We start from the raw sequence: 26,952 nt of genomic DNA on the forward strand, positions 1-26,952 counted from the left end.
AGGGTGTGTAGACGTTTTATATCCACTGTCTCCGGGTAAAAGAATGCAAAGAGCATAAAGTAAAAGATTTCCTTGAACTGAATTGAATTGAACAGAATTTATGGATCAAATCATAGTTTTATCTCTGATTGTCAGGTGTCACATCATTGTTTTGTACCTTCTTGCTCTTAGGTGAATCATATTATTAATGCACAGAGTGGTTTAAAGTAATGTGTGCAGACGAGAATAAGAAGGTTATAAATCAACTCAAGTTTCACAGTGGTGTTTTCATCATTTATCTTTGTAGGTAATCTTTAAATGAGAACAGAAGAGTTTGCTGTATAACATCAGTGAATATTACATTTTCATGTAATATTCATAAAAGCACTTTCAGGTGTCCCTTTCAAGTACCTTTCCTGTGTTAACATCAATACTTCATTGTGAAATGTAACTTTGTATTTTTTTCCTCTACAGTTCTGTCAGATCGGAAACTTCTCTATTCATATTGCGCTAAGAAACCTTCGGCCACCAGGTAAACGTTGAAGAGACTTATTAAACTGACATTGTTTAAGAGAGCTGGAGATGGTACAGCCTGGATGTGTATGTTACGACCCAAGTGTCTAGGGTAAAGGGGTGTAACATTTAGGATATTTTTTGGATACAGGTGGGTTCTGGTGAGGGACTAGGAAGCATGTCACAAAGGTTGATGCAAAAGTGATTATTTTAACGTGAATAAGTGACGGTACGTAATAGGACACAATAACACAGTGAAAAGGAACTAGTGGTGCCAAAGAAAAGAAAACAACAAAAAGAATGGAACTGGCTAAGAAAGTGAGGGAAGCTGACCTAACCACAAAAGAAAACCCGAAACACGCGGTCTTCAGCGTCTTCAAACACCCTAGCTAACCTTCACTGACTACCCAAAACGATACAAGACAAAAAAGGCACTCACCGTACTAAACTAGTGCGACTAATACAAAAATCAGCTACGTGTGCAAATTGTACCCAACAACCTACAATAACCCTATACACAAAAATTTGCACAAATACACAAATGAACTACGAATACCAATAAGGGAAACCAAGAGTAGAAACAAGTAACAGGGTACAAAAGAACACAGAGGTTGATACAGTACATCTGGGCAAGGTAATGGCTAATCAAGGATAACACAAAAACAAACGAAAGTACAAAGAGACTAACACAAACCAACAAAACAACAAAGCTGAAGCTATATGATAACACACACACACACGAAGTGAAACGAAGCCGAAGCAAAACCAAAAGCGAAACGAAACCAAAGCTAAGCCGAGTGGAACCGAAGACAAACGAATTCAGAAAACCTCCAACTTATATACTAAATAAGCTGCACTCTGATTGGCTGAGAAGCTGATTGATGATGACATCACAGGGAAACAATTGTGTAATGATGGACCAATGGAGGAGGGAGAACAATCAAGGTCAGGAAGTGTGAAACATAGCAACAAAACACACATGGACCACACACTGGGACGTAACAATGTACAATCCGGAGTCTCTTGGTGCTGAACAAATGTTTGCACTCTGTTTCAAATTCTGTGCTTCCTTTACAATTGTGTAGAAAATTGATTCCTGTGATTTTTTTATTTTAAACATAAACGTGAAGTCTCCAGAGCAAAGAGAGATGGCCTTTCAAGCTAGCTTTCTTGAGTGATTAAGGGGATTGACTTGTACTAAAATTACAGACACATTTTCTTTAAATGCCATTTGTTAAATGTTACAAAATTGTAAGTTGCTGGTGGCTTCTTGTTTTCTTAACAGATTTCAGCTAACTTTAGCTAGCTTTTCCAATTTTAAATTGTGACAGGGGTTCCTAATATTTTGGCCTGTCTTTGTGCAGGTGCACTACTTGTTTTACAGTTGTTTTCCCATTGGATGTCCACTGGTGTGAGACACTCCTATCTGTTTAAAATGTATATCTTTAGTGAGCTGATTTCATTGAGCTTCTCGTCAGTGAAGACAATTATAACTAATCTCTGCCGTATTCAGCCCCCATCAACACAGCGTGAAGTGCAAGCCCATGGTTGCCTTCTAGCAGGCATGTGACTGGATGACTGCACTTTTCAGGCATCCAGTCAGAACTGTATTTGGTTATTTTTACAACACTGATGGGTGCAGGCCAAATAGCTTTGTTTAATTTGTCAAAATCTTGAGTAAAAGGGCATCGTTCTAAGGTCTGTTGGGGAATTCAACTGATGAATTCTCAGTTTCCTAATGCTAACTTCAAGAATTAAGAACTGTTAATTATCAAATGAAGACTAAATAATTTGCTTTATTTTCTGTTTTTGAAGTAAAAGAAAAGGCTAATTTATTGTGCCTTCAGAAAGCACCAATACTTTTTCCAAGCAAACATTTTACGCCATTGATATATTTATGAAGAGATGGGGCAATTGGCTTTTCGGGCAGCAAAGGTGAGAGCAACATAAGGATTATTGTACTTCCCAGCACCAGAGAAAGGGAAATTCTCTTAAGAGTCATCCTGAATATTAAACCAATAGCATTTCAACCTCAGTGTAAAGGTTCACAGTACAGAAGTTCACTCAGCTTATATAAAGTTCTGTTACACTAGCAGTGGCTAGGGAAGAGCTTGCAGTGGAAATGATTGATGTTTGAGAACATTTTCAAGGAGAGAAAGATGGGAATGAGTTAAGAAATGGATACAGAGAACTAAGCAGAAGATGAAGTGTGCTAGGCTCAGGGTATTTTAGTTATACTAAATATGATAAGAACTGCTTCAAGACAACCACCATCATCCCAATACCAAAGAAAACCACAGTGACATGTCTTAATGACTACCGACCAGTGTCACTAACACCTGTCATCATGAAGTGCTTCGAGAGGCTGGTCATGAAGAACATTAAGGACACCATCCCAAACACAGTGGACCCGTACCAGTTTGCCTACCGGTCCAACAGATCCACAGATTACGCAATCTCCATTGCCACACACACGGCCCTATCCCATCTGGACAAAAAGAACACATACACAAGACTACTATTCATCGACTTCAGCTCAGCTTTTAACACTATCATCCCAGAGAAACTAGTCAAGAAACTCAGTGCACTGGGTCTCAACACCACCCTCTGCAACTGGATTTGGGACTTTCTGACAGGCAGACCTCAGGCTGTCAGGCTTGGAAACCACACCTCCGGCACAGTAACTCTGAACACTGGGGTCCCCGAGGGGTGTGTGCTTAGTCCATTGCTCTACTCCCTCTATACCCACGACTGTAAGGCCAAACACAACACCAACTCTATCATCAAGTTTGCCGATGACACCACAGTTGTAGGTCTGATCACAGACAATGATGAGAGGGCCTACAGGGAGGAGGTCAATCTCCTTACAACATGGTGTGATGACAACAATCTCACCCTCAACGTCAGCAAAACCAAGGAGCTGATCGTTGATTTCAGGAAACTGCAAACCGGACATGCCCCTATCCACATCAACAGGACTGAAGTGGAAAGGGTCAGTAACTTTAAATTCCTTGGTGTCCATATCACCGAGGACCTCACATGGTCTCTCAACACCACCTGTCTGATCAAGAAAGTGCAACAGCGCCTGTACTTCCTAAGACGATTGAAGAAAGCCAAGATATGTCCCCAGATCCTCACTACCTTTTACAGATGCACTACAGAAAGCACACTGACAGGCTGCATCACAGTGTGGTATGGCAACTGCAGTGCTGCTGACCGCAAAGCCCTACAGCGGGTGGTGAAAACAGCCCAGTCCATCACTGGGGTTACCCTCCCATCTATCCAGGACATTTATGACAGACGGTGCTTGAGGAAAGCTCTAAGCATAATCAAAGACCCCACACACTCCAGCTACAGACTTTATGATCTGCTACCATCTGGAAAATGGTACAGGAGCATTCGGGCCCGGACTACCAGACTCAGAGACAGTTTTTAGCCCCGCACTATCAAACTTAAATTCCCAGCCACTCTCACTCTCACTTCACTTCTCACCTATGATCTGAACCTCACAGTGCCTTCTTTCTTTCTTACCAAAAACCCAAACACACATTGAAAATCTACCTCTATCATACATGTCAAAAGCTCACTCCCCATAATTTCTATCCCTTTATTTTATTCTGTTGATGCATATTTTTGCACATAACCTATTACCTTTTTGTTGTTTTGCACATTCAGCAGCTAGAAGCATTTTGTACTAAACTAATATAACATTGTCACCACTCCAATGCCATTGTAAACGTGTTGAAGCAGTATTAAATGTATGCTTAATAGAAAAAGCAGCCTTGATGCTCTGCGAGTAGTGTACTATACAGTCACATTGCATAAATTTTGTATGTGTGATAGCATGCATTGCTTACGTGCATTTTTCTAAACAATAGTTTCTTTGAAAGATCAGTTTTGTATAATGCACAGTGTTGTTGTCCAACAGCATTTTTAAGGGCAGTGTTGAAGGTCGGACTCGGAACATGTGTGAAGGTTTGATGGGGAGTGAGAATTTAACATTGGTTTAATTTTTAATCGCCTCTGCTTTTCCATAAATGCCAGAAGATCTCTCATCTGTTGACATCATCTGTGATAATTGCTGTTGTGGGTCTACCTTGGCATAAGTACTTAAAGTACACTTTGTAATTCAAACTACTGGCTTTTGCATCGTGCTTGTCTCTTTTATGTTCTTTGTCATACTTTGTCACTGTCAGAGCCTCCTTTGTTTTGCCTCTTACTCAGTTCAATTCACTTTTATTAGTAAGGCTTAAAATTAAAAATAGTAAATATATCCTTAGAATTTATTCATTCATCACCACAAAGCCTCTAATCTTAGTAGCACAGAGTGCAAAGCTGGACTGAGCACAGATGATACTTGCACATCTTTTTCCAATCAGCGGTTTTATTGCAAACTCACAAGCTTAAACAGAAAATGTTTAAAGACAAAATTAGTTATTTGTCAGCAGATATCTTAAAGAAAGTAAAAAAGCTGAGATATCCTGCTTTCTTTATTCAGAATCCTGTGCTCTGGTAGTTTACTGAGGTTAAATAAATTGCCCTAACATGGATATAATTGCCGTACCATTGGCCTCTGACTGTTTGCCATTGAAGTGATTATTGCATTAACTGGATAAAATCTCCAGTCTATTTAGGGATCATTGGTGAGGCAGTGAATTTTAAGGAAAGGTAGAAAAAAGACTAAAGAACATTGTAACAAAAATGCATACATAAGTAAAAAGTCCAAAACAAAAGTTTTTGGATATCCCAGTTAGCGCTGTTAGTTCAGTCAAAAAGTGGAAACTGCATCACGCTACCCAGACACTGCCTAGGAAAGGCCATTCCTGAAAAGTCAGCATCCTCACAAGAAGGAGACCTGTGAGGAAAGCCACTGAAAGGCCAACAATGAACCTGAAAGAGTGGCTGAGAGTGGAGTGAAGGTGCATCAGTCAACTATATCCAGAGCTCTAACACTGGCCTGCATAGGAGAGTGGCAGGAAAGAAGCCCTAACTCAAAAAGAACTCTTAAAGCCCATTTGGAGTTTGCCAGACCGCTTGAGAGTTATCCAGCTAATTAGGAAAAAGAAAAGCAAAAGATAAAGCAATGCTTTAGAATAAATTATCAAGTCAAGCAAATATGCTTAAGTAATGTTAGGGTGAATATGGAGCTTGCCGTGGATTTGAAAGATTCACAGGCGACCACTGCGAACATGCAGAGACTCCACCCTGATAAACACTGGTGGTCATTTAACATTAACCAAAAGTTGATATGATTTTAGACTGGCCTCTTTCTCTGTCCCCTAGGCTCCAAGACCCGGAAGATTCCCTACCCCACAAAGAATCCCTTCACATGGCTCTTCTTGCTGGTCTCTTGTCCCAATTATACCTACGAGGTGAGTCTCCCTGTTTCTGGACCACAAAGAGCAGTGGTCGCTGGAACATTTGTTAGTTTTAACTTTAGAAATTGCTTTTCTTGAGTTGGTCTTTTTTGGATCTTTCATACTTTAATGTGAATGCTACAGAAACAAAGAATAAAATATGTAACACCCTGAAAGTAACACCTCTTTAATTGGATCTCTGACATAAAACCCTGGATGACTCAAAAGTTCCTTCATTTAAGCTGCAACGAGAATTAAGTCATGCTTCTTGGTACCTCCCATCAATTATCTAAAGCCAGTGCAGAAACCCAATCTGTGGAGGGCACTGTACATTCAAGTACAATCTAAACTGAAGAGATTGGGGGTGATATGTGTGTCTGGATCAAAAGTGCAAAATATTATAAAAACATAATTCTTCCATTACAGAAAAATTGCTGTTGTTTCTGACTGTAGCAGAAGAGCTGGTCAGCAAATCAGTCTTTTCCAGAATTGATTACTGCAGTACCCTTCTCGCTGAGGTATCTAAATTCACACTAAACAAACTTAAGTATATCCAGAGTTTTGCAGCCAGAATCTTGACCAGGTCTCGTGCAAGTGATTTTATTCCTCCTGTATTGTAAAATCCTCATGCTTATCTTTAAGGCTCTTCATGGCTTGGCACCTAAGTCCATATCTGGTTTATTATCTTTCTACACTCCACCTCACAATTTTTGTTTGTCTATCTTGTCTCCTGTTTGTCACAGAAGCTCACTTACACTCTATGGGTGACAGGGCCTTCTCTAGTTATGCCCCAAAGCTCTGGAATTCTATCTCAAATGATATCAGAGAGTCACCTACCTGCACCTAAGTGCATTCAAATCCTGATACAAAACTTTCTTCTTAAGAAAGACTATTATGTAATTGGCATCTGTCTTCTCCTTGCATCTTCTACTACATTTCTAATCCCTTATGTATCTTTGTGCTAATTTTGTTATCTCTTATATTTGTTATTTTTTCCCGTAAAGCAGCTTGAGAAGTTGCTTTTCAAGATCTTATAATAATAATAATTGCTTTCACTTGTATAGTGCTTTTCTGGACACTCCACTCACAGCGCAAGAATATTCCCGAGCAGTTGGTATAGTTAGAGTCTCATGAATTATTTGTTCTCTGGAACAGCTTTGATGAAAAGAGTAATAATTCAAGTACACTTAATTAATAATTGCTTGCACTTATATAGCGCTTTTCTGGATGCACCACTCAAAGCACTTTATAGGTAATGGGGACTCCCCTCCACCACCACCAATGTACAGCATCCACCTGGATGATGCGACGGCAGCCATAGTGCGCCAGAACGCTCACCACACATCAGCTATCAGTGGGGAGGAGAGCAGAGTAATGAAGCCAATTCATAAATGGGGATTATTAGGAGGCCATGATTGGAAAGGGTCAATAGGAAATTTGGCCAGGATGCCAGGATTACACTTTTCGAGAAATGCCCTGGGATTTTTAATGACCACAGATGGTCAGGACCTCGGTTTTTTACAGTATAGCGTCCCCGATCACTATACTGGGGAATGAGGACCCACAGACTGTGGGGTGAGCGCCCTCTGCTGGTGTATGCACTTCTGGCCACAGCTTACAGTGGGATGCCCATGGTTTCAAAAATGCGTTTGTTTCAGCTGAAAAATCAAAATCTCAAGTATCACTATCACCTCTTCCAGTACCGTCCAGGTACTGACCAGGATCACATCTGCTTAGCTTCAGTGGGTTGCCAGTTGTGAGTTGCAGGGTGACATGGCTGCTAGCTGTTCATGTCAAATAATTTATCATTATTAATAATTTAGCTCTATAATATTATTGTTTTCAGATGGTCATAGCATGTGGTGGAACTGACACAAAGGAATCCTTACAGAAAACACTGAACTTTTAGTATTAATACAAGTTTATAAATTGACAACTGACAGCATATTTATTGACCCTTTTTATTCTCCTTCCTTTCAAATGACCTTTCTTTCAAAGGTCAGTAACTTTAATTCTGTGAATAACCTTTCCTTTATACAGTTATTCTCTTTTTACAATTTATCCAGAAGTATAGTTTATTGAGAAAGATGAAAACTTTGCTTTGGAGTCAAGATATAAGGACATAAAGATAACAAATAATAGGTGGCCCTTATGCTCATCTTGCCCATTTAGTAGTCATTAATTGATTGAGAATTTTAGTTGGCCTTAGATGGAATTTAAATGCACTTTAGGTAGTTGTTTTCTTTAATAATCTGAAGGTGAGAGGCAGGCAACTCCATCCATTCAGGGTGTTTTTGGTATGGAATGGCACTTGCCATGGAGATGATCGATGGAAAAACTTTAGCACATGTCTAGTATGAGGGCAGATCTAAATGTTCTTTAAAGCATTTTTCATGTAAAGTTTGAAGGGGATGTGTGCTTATGTCAGATTCTCTTGACAGCTGGGTTCCTGGGTGGGCTTCACGGTGATGACCCAATGTCTGCCAGTGGCCTTCTTCACTCTTGTGGGTTTCATCCAGATGACCGTGTGGGCGAAGGGGAAGCACCGCAGCTACCTGAAGGAGTTTCGGGACTACCCTCCTCTGCGCTCCCCTATTATGCCTTTCCTACTGTGAGCTACTGTAGATCACCTCACATTACCATTGGGAACTGGCCAGGAAAGGAGCTTGGAATCAGAAAGAGGGAGGTCTAAACAGAGAGAAAAAAATCTTTACAGTAATATTCGTCATAATGCAACTCAAAAGACTTTTGATGTAGCTAGTGGTGTGTGGAAATTGTTGCTGCCATTCAAATTACAGCTTTGTTTCTGTTTAGTCTTCCTGTAATTTTTTTGTGATAACATTCTCAGTAATGTATACCTATAATGAATGCTAGAAAAAATTCTTAATATTTTTAACAGTTTCCTTTAGTTTTTGCAGTGAGGATCCTGATGCAGTTTCTCCTTCCAGCTGACATGTTAAGTATGAAAAAGCACTTGATTAAAAAAGGCAAATGTTTAAAAATGCTGCTCTTATTCCTGAAGACACACAGGTTTTGTGGTGAGATCTACACATTTTCACATGTCCCACGTAATGATAATTCATTATTGGTTAATGTGTGTCAGGATTTCAAGACCAGCTGCAGAAAAAAGTCATTTTCAAATACTTGTACCTAAACCCAAACCATTTTTTTCATTCACTTAAAACCTTCCAACCAGATTTTATTGATTCTTCCAGTAATCATTGTTCTACAACAAAAACATTTTAGTCTATTTATGGATTGTAATAGAAAGTGTGAACAGAAAGGTACTTACAGTATATCAAGTTTTATGACACTGATGAGAGTGGTATGGAGCAGTATTACTCTCTAGGGATATGCTTTTTAGAGTCAGAACCCCTGTTTTCATAAATGTTTTAGAAATATGGGGCGTTTAGAATCTGGAGAATTAAGATGACTGCTATATCCCTGTAACCTCCTGAGGAGTGACGTAGAAGGAAGATAAGAGTATGATACTACAGAAAGGCTAAAAGTGGATTTGTTTGTAATAAAAAATTAACTGAATTGTTCTTTTTGACTTGCTTTTAAAAAATGATTGAGAGCTGCTGAATTTGAAAAAGTGCTATGTTGCAATTGTAGCAATGTGAGGTTTACAGGATGTCTGTAGCAGAAAGAGAAAGTTATAGGTAAGAAGGATACACAGAACTGAAAGACTTTTAAAATCTTTTTTAAAAGACTTCAGTAACATCTCTGTGGCCACCCATCTTTTTGTGTGGCACATATTAACTATGCAAAGTAACTAAGAAATGGAGTTGTGTGGATTATAACCATAAATTCTTCTTGGCATCTGAACTGGAGTCTTGATTTAGGAGCATGGGTTGAATTATTTGTACAACAACGTTTTCTACAGTTTCAAATGGAAATGCCTTGGCTTACATATTTCAGCAACGTGTATTAGAAATCCATTGAATAAGGTATTGAGCAGAAGTAACAGTTTGAACAAGTTTTGTAAATATGTGCGGATCAGTCCTGTTCTCCTAGTAGCACAGGAATCTATTGAGGTAATGGTAAATATGCAGAAACATGATGTTCAGTCCTAAATGCTATTTTTTTTAAATATGGTTACAGAAGTCTGTCTCCTGTTCCTCAAGGCAGGTATGCATTGCCTGCCACTGAGAAAGTATACTAATTTGACTGGGGGTTCTTAATACTTTGTCCAGTGACTGAATATAAATATTAACAAAATAGTGTCAGTACCATACATATTTTGTTCTTCTTCTTAGAGCTTCTTCTTTGTACAGACTGGATTCCAGTTTTTAATTTGCAAGACATGTTCTGTGTACTGTAGATCAATCCATTCAAAACTAGAAGTCTGGATTAAATCTGTCGAAGCTCAGTGCTAGTAGTACAGCCAATGTTAAATAATGCATTTTAATTTCTAAAGCTCTACAGTAGCCACCATTAGCATTGTAAAGGATCTTCTGAGGCTTTTGAGTTGCATTATAGATGTTTTTTGATTATTACATTTGGATAGTCCATCAAAATGAACAGAAATCTACAACCTATAGTTAAGAGTGATGTATTTTCTTGTCTTCTGCCTGCGTTTTCATATTACTGCTGTCGAAGTGCAGCGAAGTACTCCAGTCTTGTGGCAACCTACTTGTCTGTAATGCCGTCTAACTCATGGTCTTAATTTTGAAAGAACTCATTCACTGTCTTCTAATTTAACTCAGTCTTGTTAATACAACAGAGTTAGAAATGAGGTTGAAAAAATCACGTGAATTGCTCTGTAATATGCTTATGTACTAATGAGACAAATTTATAAAATGTTAATTTGCGATTGTCTTTTTCATTTGATCTGTCACTCATTTTCTTGTATGTGAATGATTGTTTACAGAACAGTCTAAATACATAGAATGCAGACATCTGCTGGCCTTGGTTGTCTTTTTTGCTTCTTCTTAATGTGGTCATTTTTCTTACCTTCCGAATGGTGTGTCTTGTAAGCTGTAATGGACAAATAAAAGATACCAGTCCTTGCTTGTTCTTAAAAACAAGTCCATGTTTGAGTCACCTTTGTTCCTAGGTCATTTTTTAATTTCTTGAAACCCCCACAAGTGCTTGAGGAGAAATGACTGTGAATCTGAAAAGACCAGTAATAATTTAACAGCAACTTATTTTTGCATTCCTGTTTAATTTCAAAGTTACCCGAGTGGGCTTCTGGACTATAAAATATTTTGTTTTTTACTGTGCTTTATAGAACTTCTTTACAGTGCCCTTCAAAAGTATTGGGAAAGCACAAACAAAAGTATTTTACTGTGAAAGCAATTGGTATTTGTGCTAATGAGATTAATATGAATGATAAGTACAATACACATTATAATTTTGGATAATAAATACATTTGATCATATTAGAACACAGTGTTCAACCCAGTAATTTCAAGTGACCAAAACCTAGCTTTATGGAGCAATTTAAGCTGCTCTCCCAAGCCTTTGCTGCAGCCATTCTGGCCTTGTCAGTCTCTAGAATGAATCTGTCTTTTTGCCTACCCCAGCTTGCTCTCTTTATGAGAAACACAGACAGGGAGAGAGAAGCTTGGGGTTAGAGTGCAGGATCAGCCATTGTACAGTGCCCCTGGAGCAGCTGGGGTTAAGGGCCTTGCTCAGGAGCCCAACAGAGAAGGATTCCTCTGCCAGCCGTGGGATTTGAACCCGCAACCTTCTAGCCACAGGCGCAGGTCCTTAGCCACAGAGCCACCGCTCCACCCCAATGTTTAAAATGATAAGCATTTTACACCTCAATCTTCTAAAACACCCCAAGAATAGGCATCTAGGATTTCCTTCATTTTTTTCCTGAAGAAATTCTTGGTTGCATTTGCTGTATTTTTTTGTCATGTTCCTTGGTAAAGCTCTGCTTAAGAACCCAGAAGTCCTTTCTTCTACCAAAACAAAGTTTCCGTAAATTCATTCTGTGGCTGCCATCATTAGTTACATTATAAAGAGGAATGAATAAGAATGAGTAAGCCAGTTTCAGAGGTGGTCATGCATGCCCAGGACATGACATTACCAATTCACTATTCATTTGACTGCATGGTATTTTTTATATTGTACTAGCAAAAAACGATTCTAGGAGTAACAGAACTAATTAATGCAGCACTTTTAATGCCAAAGCATTCCAAAATATAAGGGAACAGCTTTCTGCGTGCAGCTTGACTACATAACACAGGTGCTGGAGACATTGAGGAATGACTTGAGTCAGTGACTCAATATACAATATGGAAACCCATGTGGAGAGATGAAACATACCAGAATTGGAATTTAAGCTTTGTAACCAGGTTTCAGCACCCTTATTTGACAGCGTCGTAACATTTAATAAACATGAGCAGTCACAAATTTATTCCTAACATCATATGTGAAAAAAAGGCATCTTTCACAGAGCCCCCATTCCTACAGTTAGGGACCAACCCTACTTCCAGGAGCAACCTGATTTTTTTTACTATTTTTCTCCTTTACAAACACAAACCAGAGCAGGCTGGTTATGTGCAGGCTTTGAAAATCCTTTACAGAAACAATAAATGTCCTGATAACCATTTGACTTTAACTTTGAAAAACAAAAGGGAAGAAGGTAGAGAACCAACTAGATTAATTATGATTTTATTTTCGATGTACAGAAAAGTGTTCCATTCTCTCGCAAAGTGAGGCAGCTCTGCTGAAGCTGGGATCATGCAGCCTTGGTCTCTTCCAGCCTCTTCTTCCTCATCAGCAAACGCCGCTCTCGCTCATACTCTTTCAACCTCATCACATAGCTGGAGATGAGGAGGCAAGATGGAAACAAGTGTTTAAGTTTAATGCATAGACAGCTTTTAGTGCATTCATCTCCATTGTAGAATTTGCATCCCTTATATGAACACCAGAACAGGGTATAATGAAAATAATCCTTTATCCAGCATTTGCATCTTTAAACTTGGTATTTATTTGTAAACCAGATAGCACAGTGTTCTCCCATCACAAGGTTATAGTCCAGTGATTTCAGGATTAAATGTCCTGTCTAGGGTATAGACTAGAGTTCAAACTAGAAATTCTTCTGTTTCAAATACAAATGATTGCCATAAGTACTCTACTTCAGCCTGTTAACTCAGTCCACTTACACATTGTCATATAGTGCTTGTGTCATATAAATAGGAGCAACATCAAAAATGAAATAATTCTTCTTCTATCATTTTTTATGATGAAAAAGTTATTGGCAAATACTAGTAAATGATATAGAATTCTCTTTACTTTTCGAAAGTAAAGAGAAAAAACAAATCAATTTTGTTTTAGAATAAACAGAACATCACTTGGAAAACTGTTCAAGAAAGAACAAGTTGCCAGGACCATGACATTGTCATGAGCAATGAAATGAGCTGTATTAAGCGAATCAGATAACATAAGACTTCAGTAAAAGCAAAAGGAATAAATGTATGATTAGGATTTAAGACTAATCCCTCCTTTACACTGTGACCTTTTCAAAATGATGCTGAATAAAATTGGAAGATAGATCCATTAGTTACCATCTATAAAGGAAAAAAACAATGACAAGATGTCCATATTAACATAGGTGGAAGAAAATTCTCATTCTAAAATTTTATTTTTTAAAAGAAGACAAAGTTAAATCAAATTATTTTCTTAGGCTTTTGGTACAAAGCTATATAAAGCAGCTATAGGGCATCTGGAATTTGTAGGCTGAATACACTACTGCAGGCAGTACTAGTTTCTAACCAGACAGCCTAATTCAGTTCTGTACCAAAAACAGACATGACAAAAATGTTTCAGAAATCTAAGCTTTGTTTTTATGATGTTAGCAGATAAGGGTCCTTCGATGTCAGAAACTAATTCTGACTTTTCTACAAAAGCAAGATAAAAGAGAAAAACGAAAAAATCCCTTAACAATCGATTACAATAAGTAGTGCAACATATAGTCAACTGCAACACAAAACACAATAAGATAAATTTCCCCTTTTTTTTTACTTCTACGTACCCTGTGAATTTGAGAGTACTGTAGAATGAAGGTGGCCACATTGAAGTCAATGCTTTGTTTAAAGGTCGCCATATTTAATAAAACTGGGTGGCAAGATTAGCAGTGCTGGGGCTCTGGATTAAATTACTGAGGTTCTCTCTGTATGAAGTGTGTATGCTCTGCCTGTGTTTGCATACGTTTTCCTCCACAGTCCAAATACTGGCAGGTTGATTGACTTTTATAAAAATTGGCCTTGGTGTGAGTATGTGTGTGTTTGGGTCTGCGTGTGCCTTGTAATGGACTGGCGTCCTGTCAAGGGTGTATCCCGCCTTATGCCCAATGCTTCCCGGGATAGTGCAGACCGTGGACTGGTTAATTCCAAGACCTAACTGCTACTCATCACTCTCTGGAAGGCAAAGCAAGATTGAAGAACAATTCCATGCAAGAAAATGGGAAGCGAGGACTCACTCTTGGTGTTCACAGTAATCCCAGTCATGGCGCTCTTGCTTGCAGGCCAGGAAGTTGGGCCAGTAGTCTCGATTGCACTTCATCAGCTTGATGAGGTAGTGAGCACAGTAATCACGCTGTGATAGAGGCAGCTGGGCATCATCCATCTGCTGCTGTGTGGCTACCATCACTGTTGGGCACAAAAAAGGAAATAGGCTACCTCCCAGCTCTACATAGGATGAATTCAGGGTCTGTTGCTGATGTCATAAACATGTGAACCTATGCAGTAGGGGTATACAGAACTCAAGATATTATCAAATACTGTTTCCAGGTCTTTTCTTAATCTAGATCTAGTCAAAGATATGTTTTTAAACAGAATTCAAATATGATATTTTCCTTATCAGTTTCAGTTCAGTTTATTTTTCATATGCACAAGTGCAATGAAATGCTTATAAATGCTTATTTACCTTATTATACCTTAAACTTAATATAACCAAGCAACTCTAGAAACAGTAATGCAAAGATACACTAATGTGGTACAAAATAAACCTAATGATATTAATTCAGTCCAGATATTAACCTTGACTATTATCGTCAGCCCATAATTTGAACCTAGTTAAACTTTTTTTAACCTATCAAATGATAGTCAAATATGTTTACTCTCAATCCGGTTTTATTCAAACAAAAGTTAAACACTTTGAAAGATGAACAGACTGATTACAGCAGTCATTAATGGAAGCAGAGGAAATTTAAGACACTACTTTAAGACATTAATATAAAAAGTAGAACAGGAACATGCATTCAGCTCCGATGAACATTTTCTAACATTAAAGGCATAGCCGAAATTGGTACAATGTCTGTAACATACTGTGCACTACCTCATTAATAAGTAGAGATCACTTTCTCAAGATTTCAAATCTGTGCCTAAACCATGATGTAGAGGAAAGACAGCAGCTTATCAATAGGCATCTTATAGCCATTTAGCTTTAAAATTGAACTGGTACAAATAATATGTAGTCAACATGTAGTGTTTTCAAGTAAAACACTAGAAGTTAAGAAATCTATTTAACAAAAGGACTGAAAGGAAACTTTAACTCTACACTCAGGATACCCACACTGTGCAGTAATAGTCAGATCAGGTCTAATTTGGATGGTTCATTTTTTTTGGCTGCCGTCACATCATCCACGTGGGTGCTGCACATTGGTAGTGGTGGAGGAGAGTCTCTAATACCTGTAAGACCCTTTGAGTAGAATGTCCAGAAAAGTGTTACATTATTGTTGTCATTATTATTTTATTATTTTTTCATATATGTCCCACATGGTAATTAAACACATTACATGAACACATATTTTATTCCATAATCCCAAATAAGACTTGGGTGCCTGGTGCTATAATGTACTTTGATGGACTTGCAGATGGCTGATCTTATAACTGCTGTAATGAGAGAAACACAAGTTTTAATTTCTAAAATGCAACATTGAATATTTTAAATTAGAACAACTAAATAATGTGCTTGGGACCAGAATGGTATGGTCCTGCTTCACCCCATGATAAGAGTATAGAAATTCTAGGACACATCTCACACAGTTTAGGGATATAATAATAATAATAATAATAATAATAATAATAATAATAATAATAATAATATTGTTGCCAAGCACACAATTGGAGCACTGTAATTCCATTATGTTACTTTTATGTATATTGTTTCACAAACAGACAGGAAACACTAGACTCTGTACCTGCTGAACAGACCAAAGATTTTTCAGTTCATTATTGGATTCATGTGATGTCACTGTGCATTAGGATGTACCTACTATCAAAGGACATCTTTGCTTTAGAGCACCTTTTGATGACGAGTTGTGTTTAATATCTTGTGATCTCATGTTTGCAATGTACCATGTACCAGACAGCTTAGTTGAAATGAAAACTAAGACACTGAAGTTAGGCCTATTAGACCCTGACCAAGGTCTTTTGTAGCCTGAGCTACATGTTAATAATGGAATCCCTTTGGAAGATAGCAGAAGCTATAATGGCACAAATACTTATTTCACAAAAGCACTACCCCCCCCCCCCCCTCCACATGCACCATTTATAACTAATCATTTTTTATCTTATTCACTTTCTAAATGAGTTGTCATCAAATCACGAATCACAACCATTTTGAAGCACATGCTGTGTGTGTTGCAATGATCCCAATGTTTCTCAGGGTTAGTGAACAAATGAAAAAATGGTCTCAGATCAATCACTGAGTAGACTGACATGTTATGCGCTATAGCATCTAACTCTGGAGTTAACAATCCTTGTCCTGCAAGCAAGTAACTGCTGATTTGTGTTTCAGCCAAGCAATCAGTTACACAATTGAATCTTTAATTGACTCAATTATATAGATAAAAGATTCATATTGATTGTTTTCATCTCATAAACATGTTGGAGGTCACCTTTTAAGCGATTTGATTTAGACTATAAAATCAAATCCCAAACTTTCTGAAAAAATTGCAACTATTGCAGTCAAGAAACTTATTTCAATTAAGGATTGAATTATGTAATTGAGTTGGGCTCGAAAGAAAACTTGCTGGGGTTGTGATCCTGCAGGACCCGGATCCTCCGATTCCAAAAGCCATCGGATTATAAAACTTTTTTAGTCTGTCTCTGCATCTAACACCGAGGAGAACATTTAAAACGGATTAAAAGGTTTATTTCATTGTGATTTTTAACTGATGAAAGCACCTACTTTTGAGGTCTTTTTTAATTTATTGAAATAATGTTTTTTGGAAATTATTTCAGTATGACCAAACGAGGCTGGAGTTGGCTTCTTATTCGCGTTTTTTGTTCTACCTTAAATGCTGCTCCTGTGATGTTACGTCGCCTTTCGCCTATAGATGGCTCTCTACAATCTTTTTTAAATGTACTAATGGATTACTGTACATATCCTCAGTAAAGGGGAATATTTAAGTAGTGACTGTCCGAATTGCATTTTTGTATGAAACATTTAAGAAAGTCTCAAATTATTGCATTTTACAAGACATTTTAATATAGCAGTATTAAATGGGACATTAAGAACATGGCATATGAGAATATAGGGTGATGGTACTTTCTGCTAATTGCTATGAACCTACCCCCAGTTATAAAAACGTCTCAAAATTCTGACACTGAGATATGAGAGACAGTGTAACAGACTATCAAACTTCAGGAGATTTTATTGTACCATTTTTTAAATATGACCCTCTGAAGGATAATTATCTTTTTATCTTTGCTGACTGCAGTTTATCTTTGATGACAACAAAAAAGTTAAGGAATTTTTATGGGTAACAGCTCCACATCATATTCCTTTTATAACTAACCTCATGAGATCCCTCAACTCCCAGCTCTACCAGTTTCTCAACTTCTCAACACCCCTCCCACCAATCCTAACCTTGTTGTTACTATACCCCCTGCCCTTTTCCTTTCACAGGATGAGTGATCTCTTCTCAGCAAAGGCCTTAGTTTTGTACTAGTCCCCAACAAGCTGGACATCCCGCAAAACCAAGTCAACCTCATCTGCTTTTACCAAAAGATAATCTTTGCTGACTTCCCTATCTTTCTTACACCTGAAGAAGGCTCTACAGCCAAAAAGTTGCTTCTTTCATATCTTTTCAGCATAGAAAAAACCTTTACTTGTTCCTTTGAAGCCTACACATGCTGACACAGCTACCCACCTGCTATATAGCATTCCTATAATCTTTGAATGACCACTGTGGGCATTTTTTCCCTTGATTATTTATTCTGGCATTGAAGCATATTTTATGTCATACCGAAGTATCATAATCACTGAAAAAAGACGTTTTTCCATTCAGAAAGCAAGACAATGACAAATCACAACGCAGAAATGCAACAGTGAAGTGTTGTAATTATAAATGTACATGATGAGTGATTTTGTCTCTCTTACCTTAGTGTCACAATATTAAGATGTTTTGGTCATGAGGAAGGAAAGACAAAGCAAATCAGCAGAAGATGTGCTATTTTGTTAACTATAAATCCTCACATGCAATGTTCACAGGGTTATATTTAAAAAATGGTACAGTAAATTTTCTTTTATTTCAGGATTTTGACAGTGTCACAATGTCTCTCACACCTCAGTGTCAGAATTCTGAGACAAAGGTCATAGCAATTAAGCAGAAACTGCAATCAGTTTTTCCCAATGCATTCTCTCATGCCATGTTCAGAGGGTCATATTTTAAAAATAGACTGTCAAAATCCTGAAGTACAATACATTTTACTGTACCATCACATTGTCTCTCACATCTTGGTGTCAGAATTGTGAGAATTTTATCATCAGGAGGGAGGGCCACAGCAATTCAGCAGAAAGTGCAGTCACAATTTGCCAGTGTAAATTCGTGTCTACAATATTCAGTTCGGATTAGTACTGACCGAAGAGAGCCATCTACAGGCGAAAGGCGATATAATATCACAGCAGCAGCATTTAAGGTGGAACGAAAAACGCGAATAAGAAGCTTCAGCCTCGGTATGACCAAATAACCTTCTAACTATAAAAAGAAAAATAGCATCCGATTCGTAAGAGTGGAAGCACACAAAGCTATATACGAACACCTTAAATTAATATTACCTCGCTCTTTCCTATTGGGAAATCCAAAGTCAGGGGCAAACCCTGCAGGTTTCAGGGGGTCCGGTTCGGTGTCTGGACTGGTCACATAACGACGGACAAGGTGCGCTCCCATAGCGGCATAGAGCTTCTTACTCCTTTGGTATACAATTGAAATCAAATGCAAAACGTTTTACAACCCGGTTTGTGTGAAAGTATACTGACAGGTCACCTCCTCCTCCACTGTATCTCCCCCAAAAAAAGAGCTACTTCCGCTTCCGGTTCAGGCAGGAACCAATTCGGAAGTGCTTTCAAAAAATTGTTCCCCTGCATCTGCCCTGCCATCAGGTAATATGGTTCCTCTACGTTATTTGGAGTAAAATACGTAAATAACCAAGTAAAGGTTCATTTCTACCCTCTCTCTCTCATCCTAGCGTTAATGCCGCATCAGCAGGGTCCGCTTGTCGGCACGCCCGTCTCTATTTGGTGGTTTGAACCAAATCTTTGAGCTGACGTTGCCATTAAATGCGACCAAGAATACTCCAACCTGCGCGTCGCTCCGCCTGCCGTCGGAGTGGGGGGGAAGGTTCATTTCTACTGGAAATTAAAATAATAGAGAATTAAGGTTTCGTCTGTTGAGACTTATTCGGTTATTAGTAGTTTATTTAAAGTAGTTTATTTGACTAATTTAAATTTGTTAGTTTTTATGTTTCTTATGTTTTTTCAGGTACAATTTATGCTATAAAACTGATATCATACAATGTTAAGACATTAAACATATTTGCATAGTGAACTCTGTGAGAACTTTGAAATATGGTACTGAAAAATAATTTTAATACACATTATTTAACAAAGCAAATTAATCCATCCATCCATTTTCTATCAACTTTATCCATTACAGGGTGTCATCCCAGCAAGCAACGGGTGTAAGGCAGGAATGTGGGAGAAAACCCAGGGAAGAACATACAAACTCATTGCAGATAGCACCCCAGGAATTTAACGCAGAGTTCTATCACTTCAAGGCTGCAATTACAACAGTGTCACCATGCAATCCTGAATTAATTCATAATTTTATTTCAAATTGAGGATACAATTATTTTTGTGCAAGTGTGCCCTTCATGAATAACAATAGATAACTGCAGTTGTGAACATTAGATTTGCCATTCTTTTGCCATTGCTGTTCCTGATAAGACAATGTTAAATCAAAAGAAAATTACGACAAATAATGAAAACCCACAGATAGTTCCATCATGTGGAAACATCGTTTTATTTTGCACAAACATAAACACCTATGGACATTCATTCTGTCAAAATGTACCACACGTGCAGTCCTGTTTCAATTCAGCATGTGTCTCTTTTGTTGATGTTCCTTAAGTAATCTGCTGAAATGATTTTGTTAATAACATTCAGAAAATTGAATACGTGTATAAAATCTCTTTCCAGTATTCATTGTTCAAGACTAAATAGTTTTTACTTTTTTAGCTTTACATGTCAGTTGCACATAATTTCTAGCAGTGTTTGTATGTTAAAAAAAAGCAATTTACACCCACCAAAAGTCCATAGGTATTAACGTCTTGCAGCCTGATCTCATCTGATACCAGAAAATTAAGTCTTTTGGGGTTTTTTTTATTATGGACTGGACCATTATAAAGTACTGCAATAGGAGATCTCTAAGGAATACAGATTTGCTGCTGCAGGTAGCTCTGTTGGAGCAGAATTGCAAAACCATAGTTATGGTGAAATGAGACATCATTTTATAAGTTACAGCGATGATCTCAGTACATGTTTATATGTTTAGAGAGATGGAGATGTGTTTGTGTCTGTGTGTGCTCTCTGATAGTCTGGTGTCATATTTACTGTAGTATATATCCTACCTTGTGCCAGTTGCTTGCCAGGATAGGCTCCAGCTTCCTTTCGGCCATGAACTGGATAAGGTGGATAGAAAATGGATGGATAGTATTCTTGCACTGGCAAATAAAAGAGTGTAAATTTGGCATACCTAGCAGAGTTCTCTTTGATGCAAGATCCCCACATTAGCGGAGAGATGGAGTGAGTGGGAAGCTGATTTCACAAACCGCTGAGCTGGAGCGAAGTGCCTGAGAGTTATAATTAACAAGTACATTACCTGTACGGTGTGTACCTGTATGCAATGAATACAATGTACTCTGTACTGCATTGTAATTGAATCTTTGAATTACTGGAAATGGAGAAAGTGTTGTTGGAAACTGCCATCCAGGAGGTTTTCTGGTAATAGAAGTATATTCTTGCTTTCTGTGGGAAAGTACACATTATCATAAGAACACAGGGATATAATTTTTTTTAAACAGAGGAATCTTGATCATTTAGTAGTTTAGCATCAGAGTGAGTTTACAGTTCTGTCCAGTCATTGCTGAACTGTTCTCGTCAAGGTGGGAAGTCTATTCTAAATACCCACAAGTCTTTGTGAAAGATGTTTTTTAATGCATACATTTTTTCTCCTTAGCTTCCATCGGTGACCCTGTGCCCTTTCAATATTAAGTATATTATAGTCCCTTGATTTGACCTTATCTTGACCTAACCTGTCTGTAGATAAATTTATATAATGTCTGTTGCTTTAAACTATTTCTAAGGCTGTAGTATCCCTTTTGTAGCATGTTGACCAAAACTAAACACAATATTCTGTTTCCATGAGTATACTGTTAAACCTGAGCACACCTGCATGGATTTAAATTAAACATTTTGTACTATATACACAAGCATTCTGTTTGACTTTTTAACATTTCCCCACAGTGTCTTGATGAGGACACAGAAAAGTCTACATAAACACCCAGATATATTTTGTTAGCAGCTTCCTACCGTATATGTAGGACACAATACTTTATTTGTTAAACTGCAATTCTTTCTTTTATAATTGCAATAATTTTCTCTTTTAAACACAATAAATATTTTTTTCTCCATGGCAGTAATATGTTAAATTTACAAATCATAAAAATATTTGAAAAAACAATGAGACAATATAAAGGATTACAGTGGATATAAAAAGTCTACACACCCTTAGTGAAATTGCAGGTTTTTGTGATGTAAAGGCAGAAATCAAGATAAATCATGTCAGGAATTTTTCCATCTTTAATGTGACCTTGCAACCAACAAAATTCAAGAGAAAAACAAATAGATAATTACTAATAACTAATACTTTGGGGAAGCACGTTTTGCATTTATTACAGCATTAAGTCTTTTTGAATAAGTATCAACTCTTTGTACACCTGGACTTTGCAATTTTATCCCACTCTTCCTTGCAAAAAAGTTCAAGCTCCTTCATATGGCCAGGGAATCTCCTGTGCACAGCCCTCTTTAGGTCATTCCACAGGTTTTTTATGGGATTGAGGTCTGGGCTCTGACTGGGCTATTCCAAGACTTTGATCTTACTTTTCTGAAGCCATTCCTTGGTTGACTTGGATGTGTGCTTTGGGTCATTATCATATTGGAAGGTGAAATTCCTCTTCATCTTCAGCTTTCTGACAGAGGCCAGTAGGTTTTGTGCCGAAATATCTTGATATTTGGAGCTAGTCATTATTCCACTTATTGATGATAGTCTTCACAGTGCTCCATTGTACATCTAATGCCTTTGGTATTCTTTTATACACCTCTCCTGATCAATACCTTTCAACAATAAGATCCCATAAATTTTTTGTCAGCTCCTTGTGGACCATGGCTATCCCAGTAGGATGCAACCATGAAAGTTTCAAGGAAATCCTACAGGAACAGCTGATTTTTATTTGGGGTTAATCAGAATAACTTTCATTAATGCCAGGTGTATGCTACTTACCTTTGGACATGATTTTAAAGGTGATTGGTTAACTGTGATTAGTTAACACAGCTACAGCCATTATAAAAGTGTGTGCACACCTATGCAACCAGGGTGTTGTAGGTTTTTTAATTTAAATTATTTTTCCTAATAATTATCTATTTGTTTTTCTCTTGAATTTTGTTGGTTGCAAGGTCATATTAAAGATATAAAGATGGAAAAATGTCTGACACGATTTATCTTGATTTCTGGCTTTACTTACTACTACTACTTATTACACTTATATAGCGCTTTTCTGGACACTCCACTCAAAGTGCTTTACAGGTAATGGGGACTCCCCTCCACCACCACCAATGTGCAATGTGCGACGGCAGCCATAGTGCACCAGAACGCTCACCACACATCAGCTATCAGTGGGGAGAAGAGCAGAGTAATGTAGCCAATTAATAGAGGGGGATTTTTAGGAGGCCATGATTGGTAAGGGCCAATGGGAAATTTGGCCAGGACGCCAGGGTTACACCCCTACTCTTTTTGAGAAACACCATGGGATTTTTAATGACCACAGAGAGTCAGGACCTCGGTTTTATGTCTTATGTGTTATGGTTTTATGTGTTAACATTATAGTGTCCCATTATAGGACCCACATGGACTGCAGAGTGAGCGCTCCCTGCTGGCCCCACTAACACGTCTTTCAGCAGCAACCTTAGTTTTTCCCAGGAGGTCTCCCATCCAGGTACTGACCAGGCTCACACCTGCTTAGCTTCAGTGGGTTGCCAGTTGTGAGTTGCAGGGTGATATGGCTGCTGACATCACAAAAACCTATACTTATATATAATAAACAAATATATATTATAACAAATAAATTGATAGATCAGGGTCAACAGGCCTCAAACTGATTCCTGCATTGTAATTCCTGCACTGCTTACATTGTTCCCAATAAGTGATTGTGGCTCTTAAGAATCAGTTTCCCTTTTTGTTATACTGGTCTCCATTCATGTCTATTATATTACCTTGGACTAAAAAACTACAGTTTTCCACAGATGAATCAGGGATTTTATCAAAAACTTTCTGCAAATCAAAACATACTTTATGGTGACCTATGCTTTATTGTAATCAATTATCTTTGTTGCTTGTTTGAAGAATTCTAGTAAGTTAGATTCATAGTGGAAGAACAACTGTGTCGTACTGTATGTGGATACGAAGAAATCCAAATATATCTTTAACACATCCACAAACCAATTGTTAAAGCCCTGAAAGTGTGATTCTGCTTAAATGTTATGATGAACGGCAAAAATCTAAATGTATTTTTGTGTTTTATACTGTATGCTTGTAGGTACTTTTACAGATAATGGAAAGTTGATTGTACTCTTATTCATTATTCTCACTCTTTTCATTATTTGCTTGGATGGTTTTGTAAATTGCAAAATAGTATAGTGCAATGTTTGGAAATGTTGAAATCTGAGTCTTGAGCTGATTAATTGAACTATAAAATGGCCAGACAAGATCCAAAGACTCATGATTAAGGTATTATTTCCACTACCATTATCATTGGGGAGTGCATCTGATTCAAGTGTCTAAGTGATTACAAGGTGAGACTCAGAAGATTAAATTAATGATAAGAGCAAGTAATTATGACTCTAATCACTATAACCTTAAAAAGATTTATATTAATTTTGTTAATTGGATTCCCTTTGTTATTATTATAAAATTTAATTACATTTCTGGAGAAAGCATCCACACATGCATCAAAGCACCACCGAATTGTTTTAGCTTATTGTAGCCAGTTTGAAGGACACATACATTAGTCAAATTTACAGCATCTTCTCCATTACCATTAACTCCTTCCTGGGTTCAGTGTATATAGCAACCTTACACAGTGCAGTGCTTCTCACATCCCTACATCCCCCAAACAAATTGACTTGATTTAGTTGGTTCCTTAATATTGTAATGTGAGGATACTAGCACACTGAGTATCAAATGGCTGACAATGGTATTTCACTTTTGGTCTGTCCTTTTGTTGACTCTTGTTGAAACCTCTTGCTGAAGACCAAAAAGTCATTTTCTATTCAGTTGCACTTCACTATAGTTCCTTTTCCATTCCTCAGTAATCAACACTCCCCACCTCCACCAATGTGCAGCACCCACCTGGATAATGCAATGGCAGCCACAGTGCGCCAGAATGCTCACCACACATCAGCTATCACTGGGGAGGATAACAGTGATGAAGCCAATTCATAGATGGGGATTATTAGGAGGCCATGATGGGTTAAGGCCAATGGGAAATTTGGCCAGAATGCCAGGGTAGTACCCTTTTCAGGATATTACCCTTTCCAAGAAGTGCCCTGTGTTTTTTAATGACCGCAGAGAGTCAGGACTTCAGTTTTAATTCTCTTCCAGAGGACGGTGCCCTTTTACAGTATAGTGTCTCTGGTACTATACTGGGGCATTAGGACCCACACAGACTGCAGGGTAAGTGCCCCTACTGGCCCCAGTGACACCATTTCCAGCAGCAACCTTAGTTTTTCCCAGGAGATCTCCCTTCCAGGTCTTGACCAGGCTTACATCTGCTTAGCTTCAGTGGGTTGCTATTTGTGAGATGCAAGACATGGCTGCTGGCCAATATTCACTAAAATATTGACTAAAATGTCAATTTTACACAAAGAGATATAATGCATTGGCCTCACACTCATTTTCCAGTCTTCACTTTAATAAGCCCTATAATGACTATTCTATCTCACACATCACAAAGTACTAAATCTTGAATAGCAGCTACTAAGTTTACCCATAACTACCCACTGGCTGATCCTGTTTGGCCAGGGACTGTATTCTTACAAACAAAAGTTGCACCACTGACACAGCAAGCGCCAGTTTGTGGTTCTCAATAATGACAACCCAAGGCTCCCCGTCAGTCTGCTGATATTAAAGCCAGGGATTACTCAAGGATCAACATGCTATCTGTGTAAGCAACTCGCTTTCCTGGCTCAAAGGATCATGAAAAAAACCTGGGTATAGGCTAGAGAAGAACACAAACATTGTCCAGTTTTCTGGCGAAACCAAGTGTGAAAATCTAGACTACTATTTCTCTTCAACAATTGAAGAGCACACTGCTACACTGCCTGGCAATACCCAACTCATTCAGGCACTAATGCCTCCTGTCTGCCTTTGTTCAGCTGGCCCACCCTGATTCTCTGCAGCATGCTAATACTCCATTGAGCCTGGCAAACAAATTACAGAACATCTGAAGCACCTCAGTGCAAACCTATGCTGTATTTACTAAACTATTCTACACTCACGGTGTCTCACAGGCATGTAAGCCACTTTAATCCAAAACTCTCTGCAGTACAGCTCTCACACATTCTCTCCTCACACTCAGACTAGAGTCAAGGCACAAATCGCTGCATTGGGGGTTTTAGTTTGCTGTAACAATTAGAAAACGGTAACAGTAAATTACAAAAGTACTTAATTTTTGGAAGCAGCCAAAAAGCCAATTTACAGTCTCACACACAGATTCTAAATATCCAATTTCTTGATATAACCAAAACATGCATAACAAACAATGATGTAATAGAATATAGATATGTGAAACAATTTGCTGTGAACACAAATTCTAATTGAATGAGTTTAAACTTTGTGCTGGTAAAAGGTGGCTGGGCTTCCGTAGCAGCTTCTTGGTCCTGGGAGGGTCCCAGAGTGAGAGCTTTTGCTTTGCTCTGCTTAGCAGCTTGCGTTGGCCCCATGAAACCCTGCTAAAATCATGCCCTGCTTTGGTCTGTAAGACAGTGTGCATAGTTTTCCTCTTGAGGTTCACAAAATAGACAAAAGGTGAACTGAGCTTATTCCGTGCTATAGAGTTTTATTGAGAATATTCTGTCGACAAAAAGTCCAGCTGTCCAATTTTGTTTATCATTTGAAAATAACTGTGGGTTCGCAAACACAAGATTGCTTCTGTTTCTGAGAGAGTTCAGCAGAGTTCTATACTTAACTGACTCACACTTTCATCCTGGCTTCTTGGAGAAAAGTTTAAGTCTTGATTTGGACTGCTTACAGTCACATGATCATTAAAGAGAGAGAGAAAAAAAGAGTTTAGAGAGAGATTGAGAGATGCAGTGGTTGACCGGAGAAAAATTATTTGTGTTCCATTTTATATTGTCACGGATGTCGGTTCTGACTCCTGTGAAATGCTTTGTTAAAGACCCTATGCGAGGCGGTATAATCCGGTATAACACAGGGGGTGGTGACAGCCGTGATCTGGTGCATGGGGGGAGTGCAGGGCGAACGAGTCCAAAAGGAAGTCCAATAGGGAAAATCAGGGCGGAGTCC

General features: G+C 38.2%; 2 protein-coding genes across 3 annotated transcripts in view; one reads left to right on the plus strand and one right to left on the minus strand.

Annotated features, from left to right (window-relative positions):
- Positions 1 to 10,879, plus strand: part of tecrb (trans-2,3-enoyl-CoA reductase b) — a 52,433-nt gene extending 41,554 nt beyond the window's left edge. For both annotated transcript variants that reach the window (XM_015349571.2, XM_006631834.3), the window contains 3 exons: positions 454 to 511; positions 5,776 to 5,864; positions 8,291 to 10,879. In XM_015349571.2, coding sequence (XP_015205057.1) covers positions 454 to 511; positions 5,776 to 5,864; positions 8,291 to 8,464 — 321 coding nt within the window. In that variant the 3' untranslated portion in view covers positions 8,465 to 10,879. The remainder of the gene's footprint in view (positions 1 to 453; positions 512 to 5,775; positions 5,865 to 8,290) is intronic.
- Positions 10,880 to 12,460: 1,581 nt separating this feature from the next.
- On the minus strand, positions 12,461 to 19,128 carry ndufb7 (NADH:ubiquinone oxidoreductase subunit B7). The gene is made up of 3 exons (XM_006631766.3): positions 18,873 to 19,128; positions 14,287 to 14,455; positions 12,461 to 12,628 (listed from the first exon to the last, which is right to left on the minus strand). The coding sequence occupies exons 1-3, from the start codon at positions 18,982 to 18,984 to the stop codon at positions 12,544 to 12,546; spliced, it is 366 nt and encodes a 121-aa protein (XP_006631829.1). The 5' UTR covers positions 18,985 to 19,128; the 3' UTR covers positions 12,461 to 12,543.
- Between the last annotated feature and the right edge of the window lie 7,824 nt (positions 19,129 to 26,952).

This window comes from Lepisosteus oculatus, chromosome 11 (genome assembly GCF_040954835.1).
Source record: "Lepisosteus oculatus isolate fLepOcu1 chromosome 11, fLepOcu1.hap2, whole genome shotgun sequence".
NCBI classification, from domain to species: Eukaryota; Metazoa; Chordata; class Actinopteri; order Semionotiformes; family Lepisosteidae; genus Lepisosteus; species Lepisosteus oculatus.

Excerpts from the sequence above, each read along its gene's own strand:
- ndufb7 (XM_006631766.3), bottom strand. The coding sequence starts at position 18,984 with ATGGGAGCGCACCTTGTCCGTCGTTATGTGACCAGTCCAGACACCGAA. Across the intron at positions 14,456-18,872 it reads TCCCAATAGGAAAGAGCGAG|TGATGGTAGCCACACAGCAG; the intron begins GTAATATTAATT and ends TGTGCCCAACAG. Across the intron at positions 12,629-14,286 it reads GATTACTGTGAACACCAAGA|CTATGTGATGAGGTTGAAAG; the intron begins GTGAGTCCTCGC and ends CCTCATCTCCAG.